The sequence below is a fragment of the Octopus bimaculoides genome, chromosome 2 (genome assembly GCF_001194135.2).
Source record: "Octopus bimaculoides isolate UCB-OBI-ISO-001 chromosome 2, ASM119413v2, whole genome shotgun sequence".
NCBI classification, from domain to species: Eukaryota; Metazoa; Mollusca; class Cephalopoda; order Octopoda; family Octopodidae; genus Octopus; species Octopus bimaculoides.
In genome coordinates, this window is record NC_068982.1 from 49,791,547 (window position 1) to 49,803,639 (window position 12,093).

The 12,093-nt window shown below is 34.8% G+C and overlaps 1 protein-coding gene across 1 annotated transcript in view; it reads right to left on the minus strand.

The window, feature by feature from the left end:
* The window catches only part of LOC106873657 (katanin-interacting protein), a 551,631-nt gene that overhangs the window by 285,503 nt on the left and 254,035 nt on the right, over window positions 1-12,093 (minus strand). Inside the window, exon 29 of the mRNA XM_052977029.1 lies at window positions 3,469-3,634. Coding sequence (XP_052832989.1) covers window positions 3,469-3,634 — 166 coding nt within the window. The remainder of the gene's footprint in view (window positions 1-3,468; window positions 3,635-12,093) is intronic.

Consider the following 12,093-nt stretch of genomic DNA (forward strand, 5'->3'; position numbering starts at 1 on the left):
CGATGATGATGATGATGATGATGATGAATCCACTCACAAGGATGTTGGTCAGCCTAGGGCTGTAACATACACAAGAGAGAGAGAGAGAAGTGGGGTGGGTGGCCAGAGAACGCCTTTCATCTCAGAGTCTCTTTGATATCAGGGCTGATCTGGGGTTAAACAACTGAGAAAATAGGTCACAATTAATTAAGTACTCACAGCTAAGTACTGAACAGAGATAGAATAGTTCTGCATACATTCTCCCACTTGGATTTTATACTAGAAAGACGCTTGAATTAGTTTCAGCTAATGATATTAATAGCTGAATTGTAACCCAGCCATAAGTGTTCCAAGCCACTAACTTATGATATCAATTGATCAAGTATTGATTGATATACAGTATTTTGAAAATATAGAGTGACTGGGATATATAGTTACAAGCAATCAAAATTGAGTAGATCGCCACTAATCTGTCAACTAGATTTGACGACTAACAAAGTATGGATTGTCTAAGCAATTATTTGATTATTTGAATGGATAAGGCAGCAAGGTGGCAAAACTGTGAGCATGCCAAGCAAAACGTTTAGCAGTATCTCATCTGTGTTTATGTTTTGAGTTTAAATTATGCTGAAGTGAACTTTGACATTCCTCTTTTGAGGCTTATTGAAATGGGTATCAGTCACTGGAGTCAATGTAATCAACTAACCCGACTCGTGCAAAATTTCAGGCCTTGTGCCTATAGTAGGAAGGATTGTTTGGATGTAGCCTCAGGTGAAACTTCAGCCAGAATTTCACAACTTACAAGTATAACAAGCACTAAAAGTTGACTACTAAATACATCTACCATTACTTGTATACCACTACTGCCACTGCTGCCACCCCACCATCACCTGATTCCTGTTTGTTTTTAACAGAGTTTATTACATTGTGAACATTCAGACCAGATTCCAGTTTCCCTCATTGCTCATGCTTTTCCAGCAGACAATGACTAGCAGATGTTTAGGCTGGGCATTAGCTGCATCAATGTCACCAGTCTGGAAGGGCCTTAACCCTTTAGCATTCAAATTTCTCTGTCAATGCTAATTTATTGAAAACATTTCAAATCAATCATACATTATCTCATAGCTTTGAGATTTCAATGAGGTGATTGTATATTTTTACAACAATATTGAAGGGTAGGTGTGAGGGGCCAGATTTGACCAGTTTGAACATAAACCAGGTAAAATATCTGAGCTGGATATGGCTTGTTTAAGTGTTAAACAGTTAATATATGCACTACTAGTTTTATTTTTTGTAGTTTTTCACTGAGTTTCTCTCTTCCTATGAAATGGAAACTTTATTCCACAGTAATTTTTTTTTTTTTGCTTTTTGTACTTGCTTGGCCAGGAAGAAAAGGTAGTGCCCATGATACATCAACTCCTCATTCATTTCATTCAGAGAGACAATCAGAAGATCATGGTATCGCTTTTCCTTGCTTCGTTAATTTCTATATCTGAAAAGCATTAACACTTCAATCGTTTCTCCCTGCTATAGTTAGAAGACCACAGCAATGAGAACGACCAAGTTGTAGAAAGAAATTTGTCATTTAAAACAGCAAGAAATCTTACGATGGTTTCAATGTCTAAGGCCCATTTGTCAGATCAATATTTTGAAAAGTGAAAATGTAAACCAAAATACCTGTGAGTAAACATTTTAGATTCTGTTGCTCGCTTTTTTCACCTGTTTCTCAAAGAAGGGATCTCTTATTCCACGCGTCTTTAAAAGCATAGAGCCAGAGGTCAAAGTGTTGGTAGAGAAGTAGCAACAAACTTCACTGCTTGTTACTCAGTAGTTTGCCATATGAAGTGTGTCAGATGTAAACATACACACACAGCAACACATACATATAGACCCATACAGTCACACACAGATGTGTGTGTGTGTGAATTAAGTGTTAGCACTTTGTGGATATAAGTTAATGGAGCAAGAAAGAGCTATGCCATGATCTTTGAAGGCCCTTCAAGACTAGAGACATTGATGCAGCTAATGCCACGTATAAAAGTCTGCTAGTCAATGCCTGCTAGAAAAGTATGAGCAATGAGAGATCCGGAATCTAGTCTGAATGCTCACAACATAGGAAACTTTGAAGTAAACAAACAGGAATCAGGGGTGAAGATGATGACAGCAGTAACAGTGGTAGTGGTGGTATTCAAGTTATGGCAAATGTATAAATGTATTTAGCAATCAACATTTAGCACATGCGGACAAACACACAAACGTTCGTATCCATGCACACACACACATGCATGCACACACGCACATACACACGCGCACACACACACACACACACACACACACACGCACACACAATGAGCTTCTTTCAGTTTCTGTCAACAAAATCCACTCATAAGGCTTTAGTGAGCTCAAGGCTGTATTAGAAGACACTTGCCCAAGGTGCCAGGCAGTGGGACTGAACACGAAACCATGTGGTCAGGAAGCATGCTTCTTGCCACAACCATGCCTGCACCTATATTATATATATATATATATATATACACACACACACACATGAAGGGTTTCACGCAGTTTCCAGTCACTTAGAATACTCATTACTAGTAATTAGTTTTATTTAATTATCATGATTATATATCATTTATTTAATTACCATGATTATATACTAAACTTCTAACACAGCGGGAAAGACTGTTGCAATCACATTTCTAATCCATTAGTTACTGTGCCCCTCTACTGCCAGTCTTTATTCATTTCTGTATCACTTCCGTTCACACTGTATAAATTGCCTAACTAACTCAAGTCAGCTTATTCCTAAGATTGAATAAACCATTGGTTGTCACATTTTCAGTGTCTACTTACAAGAGTCACTGAGAATACTCATTACTCTTAATTAGTTTTATTTAATTACCATGTAAAGTGTAGTTAATTAATATAAATACAAGTCCATGACATTATTACTAGAGGCATCATATTGATCATGTAATTGCAAAGAGACAAGGCATAGATTTATCATATGAATATATTTCATGGATCATTTAACATGAAAAAGAAGGAAGGCTGAAATAAAGAATTTATTTTTCAATTGCAGTGAAAAACAGACCCCCTTTGGTCATGAATGACTATGGGATTGCTTCTAGAAAGTTCCCCTTCAAGGCACAAGTCCGGGAAAGGTTGTTTATAGAAGACCAGCAGTTGTCCGTGCATACCAGCCTCCCATCTTCATGCCACTGATGTTGTTCAAGGGAAAGGCAAAGGCTGATACAGCTTGGCACCAGTGTCATCAAAACTCATTTTTACACCTGAGTGAAGTGGAGCAACATGAAATAAAGTGTATTGCTCAAGAACACAACACAGAGCTTGGTCTGGGAATTGAACTCATTACTTCATGATTGTGAGCTGGATGCTCTAACAACTGAGCCATGCGTCTTCACATAAAGGCAGTAATTGTTCATTTTTAAAGAAAAGTGTAAATCTTCAGAGAAAATAACAACTTACCCCTCTATATGTATCTTCAGGATTTTTGTTATAATTCCAAACTCGAATCCCAGATATTGTAACTGGTTGCGGAAATTCAAAAGAAACTATATGGGGCTTTTCAGGTGTAAATGGTATAAGCCACATATTTTCATCAGAGTTCGTTACATTGACACCGTTTATTAATCTGAAAGTAGACATATCAATTCTTCATTTATTTCATTTGGTGAGATACAATTGATATACTATATTTTCTGGTATACAAGATGAATTTTTCAGACCAAAATTTACAGTCGAAGAAAGATAGGTTGATTTATACAAGATGACTTTATATGACGAAAAATTCCATATAAAAATGCAGCAGAATTTATAATGCAATGTTTGAACATTTATACTATATACTACATTAGCTTGTATGATGGGAAGTACAACAAAGACAATTATGAGTGGACATGCGATTTCTGATTTCTTCAAGAGATTTTAAAAATTAAAGGACAAATAATGCTGAAACTGAAGCTTAATTAAAGGAAAAAGTTATAGCATTTTATGTAAGAAACACAGTAGATGAATTCAAAGGCATATAAGTTTATCTTCTGCTTATGAAAGAGTTTCAGTCATCTTTTATCTTCTGCTTTCTTCAGTCACTGGACTGTGGCCATGCTAGAGCACTGCTTTCAAGGGTTTTAGTTGAAAAACTTAACCCCAGCACTTTTTTTCTAAAGCCTGATACTTATTGTCAATTTCTTTTTAATAATAATAAATGTGCCCTTTTAAAGCCTAGCCAGGCTCATGGGCCCGGTTTCCCAGTTCTAGTGGCGTATGCGTTCATCGCAGCGTTACTCATTTTTGCCAGCTGAGTGGACTGGAGCAGCGTGAAATGAAGTGTTTTGCTCAAGAACACAACGTGTCACCCAGTCCTGGAATCGAAACCACAATCTTACAATCATGGTGCTGACACCCTAACCACTAAGCCACGTGCCTCCACCAATCGCTTTTTGCCAAACTGTAAAGCTATGGAGTCATAAACAAACCAACACCAGTTTTCAAGCAGTGGTAGGGGACACACACAATGGGCATTTTTCAGTTTCTGTCTACCAAATCTACTCACAACATCTTGGTCAGCCCAGGACTATAGCGAGAAACACTTGCCCAAGATGCCACAAGGATTGAACCCGAAACCATGTGGTTCAGAAGCAAGCTTCTTAACACACAGCCATGCCTGATTAATTTTTTTAAACAGTCTCTAACTGAAGAATAAGTAATCCAAGTACTTCAGCAATTTTCATTTAATATCTGTTGTAACAGATCTCAGAGCTCATCAATGAACAACAGTATTTCATTCCAGTAACAGTTGTTAAGATTAAAAACATTCCAGACAATGATGAAGTGCTTCTTCAGTTATTTTCTCTTTTATAAACCTCTATTTTGAGTAGGTTCATCACTGTTTATTGTCCAGTGTCATATTTATCATTTTCATATAGATAGCTTCTCAGGTTATAGAACTACATTTCACGATAGAGAGTAGTCTTATCCACAAGGTCCTAGATGCTATGTGACAGTTCCATCAATTGAAGTTATATTCAGACAATCTTTAGGTAATATCAGCTGGCTTCAATGCTATGTTAATAGACTATCTCTTGTTATCATTATTTTACTTCTGTTTTTCTTTTACGGGTTTCAGATATTGGACTGTGGCCATTCTGGAATGTTGCTTTTGGAAAGTTTTCTTTGTGTGGTAAGAAGTTTGCTTCCTAACCACATGGTTGCAGTTTCAGTCCCACAGCAGAGCACCTGGAGTAAATGTCTTCAACAATAGCCTCGGGTCAACCGAAGCCTTGTTTGTGAGTGGATTTGATAAATAGAAACTGAAAGGTGCCTGTCATATAGATATATGTGTGTGTGTGTGTGTGTGTGTGTGTGTGTGTGTGTGTGTGTGTGTGTGCGTCCCACCACCATTGACAACTGGTGTTGCTGTGTTTATGTCCCCATAACTTAGCAGTTCAGCAAGGGGACCATGTGTGTGTGTGTGTGTGTGTGTATTTATATATATGCATACATAAATTTTTATATAAGTATACATATGTGTATGTTTATATCTATGATCTGTATGTGTGTATATTGGTGTGAATATGCTATCTTTAAGATGTCATGTTTTACATTGGCTTGATATCATTGTATCATATATTTTATAGTGTATATGTGTAAGTATACATATGGCAAGCATATGGGAAGAATACAACATGAATGACGCTTGACATGCAATATGAATGAAGCTTGAACATCAATAATGGAAAAAGTAGGGCTATACGAGAACGTGTATTTATAAAGCAATGAAAAATTACTACCAAATTACTGCCAATTAAATTAATGATATATAAATATGTAGAAACACACTATAATGCATTTTAAATACACTTAGTATTCAATACTAAACACAATATCAATGTAAATACTGTTATCTTATTTATGTTTATGCGTAGTGAAAAATTGAGCCCATCTCATTCATAGTATTGTTACCCTTGTGATGTAAACTTAATGAAAGAAGTATATTCTTTGTTTATATATAACATACAGTTATATAATTAAATATTGTTACATACAAAATTAAAGTGAAGTGAAGCAAGCTGATATGTAGATATATAACAGCAACGTAATCTTAGTATTAATTATGGGTAAACATACACAAATGTACCCCAACTTTGATTCTTCATAATTTGCAGATAAATGGATATTCTTTTAATAAAATTTTCTACAAATATGCTGCAAACAGCATAGTTTCCAATTATATATGAATTTATTGCAAAACAACATGTAATTGGGGGGAGTGGGGAGAGGAGTTGCAGAACAATTTACACAAATCAGTTTTGTTTCCTTGTAACTTTCAGAAAAATAGGTATTTTTTCAATGAAAATTTTGACAAATATCTTTTAGAGTGTGTAGCTTACAACTATAATCAGAATCTACACCATCTGAAGCATATTTGTAGAAAATTTCATTAACAAATATCCATTTCTGGAAGTTACGAGGAAACAAAATCAGTGGAGCACATGTAAATATAGTGCAGCTAACTCCAGCTGGTTACAGTATATCATTACGCATGCATTACTGGAAGTTCATAGTAAATATATATATATATATGCACACACACATATTTTATCTTTTACTTGTTTCATTCATTAGACTGTGGCCATGCTGGGGCATGGCCTTGAATTTTTAGTAAAATGAATGAATTGACCTCTGGTACTTATTCTATTGGTCTCTTTTGTTGAACTGCTAGCTTATGAAGACACAAACACTGGTTGTTAAGCAGTGGTGGTGAGACAAACAGACACAGACACACAGACACACACATGTATATATAATGTACATATGTAAGTATATATATACAAGAGGCTTCTTTCAGTTTCTGTCTCCAAAATCCACTCACAAGGCTATAGGAGAAGACACTTGTCCAAGGTGCCATGCAGTAGGACTGAACCTGGTACCATGTGGTTGGGAAGCAAGCTTCTTAACATACAGCCATGCCTTTACCTATGTACATCATATACATTATATATACAGATACATACATACAGAGATACACACACACACATTTAAGGTAGTACTCCAGTCAAATGGCTGTAGTCAAATGACTGAAACAAGTAGAAGAGTAAAAAATGAATATATATATATATATATATATGTATGTATGTATGTATGTATGTATGATGAATTATGTATACATATGTATGTATATATATATATATACATATATACATGTGTGTGTGTGCGTGTGGTTTGTGTGCGTGTGGCATGTGTGTGTGTATATATATATGATTGTATGTGTGTATATATATGTGTGTATGTATATATGTATGTGTATTTGTATGTATATATGTGGGTGTGTGTGCATTTATGTATGTATGTGTGTGTGAGTATTGGTCAGTATCTAGTGAAGGGACAAATGAAAAGTCATTATTTGAAAACACAGCAAGTGAATTACAATGTCATTATAGTAATGATAATACTGAATTCATATTTTAAGTTTACATTCTTTTTTTTTTTAATACCCAAATGGTCTTAAGGGAAACAACTGAAAGCCAAGCAAATACAAATGAATATAAGTAGAAAAATGATAGATGCATTCAGTAATTTGATGATGGTTGGGGGCAATAGCGATATAAAGCAGAACATTAATGGTGTATGGTAGATAAACTTAATGGAACAATCAGGAAAGAGAAGAAAATTGATACAGATTTATAGTCACAGTGGTTGGAGCTGTCAATATGTTAAAAGGTGCTAAAACTTATTATCATCTGCCCATGCCAAGTCAACCGGAACAATAATTGGATGCAATGAGTTATGACGTTGTAGATAATACATATCATTAAACACACACTAAAATAGTAGTTGCGTAAATAATTGGTAACAGGGAAACAAACATCGAATTACTGCATACAACATCCACAAAATGTGTAGGTCAAAGTTTATTTTAGAGTAGAACTGAATATGTAGATGCCAGTAAATATTTTTAAGAAATGTGAAAAGATTAGTACAATACATTTCTCTAGGATTTCTGTCAATCATTTCATTATATCAGGTCATTAAGAAAGAAATGTCTGATTTTGAACTGAAAGTTTATTTTACTTTATCTCAACAAAATGTAGTGCACCTAAATTATCAACACGATGTTACCATTTTATCGATAGTTTATTTATGCCAGCAGTGTAGAACTTTGGAGAGCAAGAGTTGATGAAATCACAAAAGGCTATTTTGGCATCTTTTCAGATTTGAAATTTTTTCCTTGTGAAAAGTTGTCTAGTGCCTGGAAAACATGATAGTCAGTTGGTGCAAGGTCTGGTGAACATGGTGGATGACAGAGTACTCACAAGTTCAGTTCCTGCAACTTGAGTAGCATTCTTTATGCAACATGTGGTCAAGCATTGTCTTGCAAGAGAATTGGCTTGTCTCTTTTGACCAATCTCAGTTGTTTAATTGCAAGTTCACTTATCATTTCAACCAGTTGGTTGATGTATACATCCTCTGTAATAGACTTACCAGGTCTTATGAAGCTGTAGTGGATGACACCAGTGCTGATCACCAAACAGACACCATTAACTTTTTTAGGTGAATATTCTTTTTGGATTGTGTTTTAGCACTTCTTCTCTATCCAACCACCATGCAGAATGCTTCCTATTGTTGAAGAGAATCCATTTTTCATCACATGTAACAATAAAATGCAAAACTGGCTTGCATTCATGCCGTGACAGCAAAGAACAGCACGTTTCAAGATGATGTGTCATTTGATGCTTCTTCAGTTCATATGGTATCCACTTGTCTAGCTTCTTTACCTTGTCAGTTTGTTTCAGATGGTCCATTACAGTTGGAATCAAAACATCAAACTTTGCTGCTAACTCACTCATAATCTGAGATGTATCCGCTTCCACTACAGTTAACTCATCACTATCCACCTTGGTCTCAGGTCAACCCCAAGGCTGATATTCAAGAGTAAAGTCACCAGACTGGAACTTCTCAAACGATCAATGTACAGTGTGCCCATTTGCCACATCTTCACCAAACACCTCATTGATGTTTGGAGCTGTCTGGGATGCATTGGTTTCATGACTGAATTCATATTTTCCTCTGGGATCTGTACAGAGCCATCCTTTGATGTTGACTGTTTTTTGTTTGGCCTATGTATTGCTCTCGACACCCAGAGCAGATTAACACATATATCAGGTTCTCTGAAGCACATGTGAAGTTGCTTTCCACTGTGAAACATTGACCCTGTTTGAAAGAGAACTCTGATCCCTCAATTAGATTGATGCATATACCACAGTTAGGTCTTCTGCATTTTTTTACTGACGGCTTCAGTGTTGTTGTTGAGCATATTCGGGCTTGTATTAGGGGACTTTTCATCGATTTGGGCTGTCTTCTGCCTTTTATGATGGTGTGCGTTTGGAGGGTTAAATTCATTGTGTGGTCCATTTCTAGTAGGGGAATGTTTTGGAGGATGGTGTCGAAGGCTTCATTGTTAACAAGGTTGTGTGTGGAGATGTATAGTAGGGCTTTTGGTTGTAAATCCTTCTTTAATTTGGGATGTCTGAGTTTGTGGATGTTGAGATGTAGGCATGTTGAAAGCATATGTCAATTAGTGATGGTGGGTAGTTTCTGGTGATGAGTGTAACCTTTAGTTCATGTAGTTGTGTGTCCCTGGTGCTTGTATTAGAAACTTTTTGCTAGGTTGAAAGGGATATTCATTCTAGTGTGTCTGCAGTGGCATGAGTTGAACTGTAGATATTGCTTGGAGCATACATATACATATATATATGTATATATACATACATACACATACATATATATATATTGGGACAAGGTGATGAAGTATGATCTTCGAACATTGGGCTTCATGTAGGCTATGACAAATGACCAAGACCTTTGGCGATATGCTGTGCTTGAGAAGACTTGTCAAGCCAGTGGCCAATGTTGGTGTCACGTAACGTGCACTCATGCCAGTAGTATGTAAAAGCACCCACGCTAGCAGTACACAAAAGCATTCTTGCCAGTGGCACATAAAAAGCACTCATTACACACACACACACATGTGCACACACACACACACACACATGTGCACACACACAATATAGTGTTCTGCAATTTGGAAGTCATCAAATCAGCATTCCATTATACTGCAGAACCAATATTTTATGTAAATATTGGCTTCACATTTTGACAGAAGGCCTGCAATTTTGGGGGAGAGATTAAGCCAATTACATCGACCCTGGTGACAAACTGGTACTTATTTTATCGACCCCTAAAGAATGAAATGTAAAGTTGACCTTGGTGAAATTTGAACTCAGTACATAAAGACAGCCAAAATGTTGTGCTAAACATTTTGCCTGGCATGCTAACCATTTTGCCAGCTTGCTGCCTTACATAGATATTAACATTTGTAGATACACACAATCCACTGTAAAAGAAGAGCTGGAGATGGCAGAGACTTAAAATACAGAAAAAAAAAAAAATGTAATAATATATTTTATTAAAATACTTCTCCCTTCAGTTCTGTAGCAAAACTTTTATTCACATACACACACACACACACACACACACATACACATACATACATACAAACTAGACCTTTTATAAATAAATAAATATTGTTACTCAAAAACACTGGTAATTTCTGTCATGGAAAATTCTATCAAATTTCTTCTACATTCAAAGATAAGCTAATCAAAATTTATATTTCGTTTGTTACAACTCTCTTTTCCTTCTTCTTTTGTTTGGCAATATTATAGAAATTCTATCCCTCCAACTATCTCAAATTCTATTACTCAGAACCAGAAGCTTACTTTGATTGTGCATGTTTCTGTTCACACATGACTGGTCACTGTAGGAAACAACTGCAGTTATTTCTTTTTCTTTTTATGTATTTTCTGTCCACCCTCTCTCACCTTTCTCAATAATTTTTTTTATTTATCTATCTATTTATTTTCGGTTTCATTTTTCACCAAATCTATTAATACAGGTATTATTGAATTCTTTCATGAAAACTATTTATACATATTGTTCTTATGTATTACTTCAAAATCAATTTAGTTTATATCTTTCATCCAGTAAAAGTTTCTGTGTAGGCATGGTGTTATGAACATATACCAGCCTATACATAGTAACACAATTAAGCTACATACATATTACATATATACATACATACACACACGCACACACATATATATATATATATATACACATACACATATATATACATATTACATACGTGTGTGTGTGTGTGTGTGTGTGTGCGTGTGTGTGTGTGTGTGCGTGTGTGTGTGTGTGTGGTTTTCTAGATGTATCTATCAATAGTAACTAGTTTCAATTCTCTAATAAAGGCTGTGGGTACTGGTATATATGTTAATACATAGCTTTATGGAAATAGCACAGCAGAAAACTGTTTTTCCTGGGATAAGCTAAAAATATAAAAATAAATAAATATATGTCTAGAATATTTAATAAAAATGTCTCCCTCTCCATCTTTCTCTCTGTATATAAATGTATGTATATCAAAACATTTATTTTGGTTTTAAATCCTACTTATGTAAGATTTTCATGTAGATATAAGCTATGCAGAAGAAGCATTGGTTGTCAACAATATGTTGTTACACACTCATTTGAATGAATGAATTTCTTTCACGACAAAAAAAAAAAGCAAGCAAAAAAATCATAATAAAGTAAACAAATGTATCTAGCAAAGGAAAAACAGAATAGTATTTCAAAACTAAATATCTAATAAAAGAAGACATATAACTGAGTAAGTATAAAGAAATAAAACAAATCACGTAAAAATCATAAGAAGAACACTAGAAGCTTCAAACCAAAATATCAAATCCAATAATTTAAGGCTTTAGTTAGTGAAGAATAAATCATAACTCAATTTATTGGAAAATTTTCGATAAATACTCCAATTTATGTTTGATGCATAATATAATATAACCGAACATAATATAATATCATATATATGTATGTATATATGTGCATGTATGTGTGTGTATGCATGTATATATATATATATATATATATATATATATATATATATATATATATACACACACACATACATATATGTATATATATATATATATATATATAAATATATATATATATATT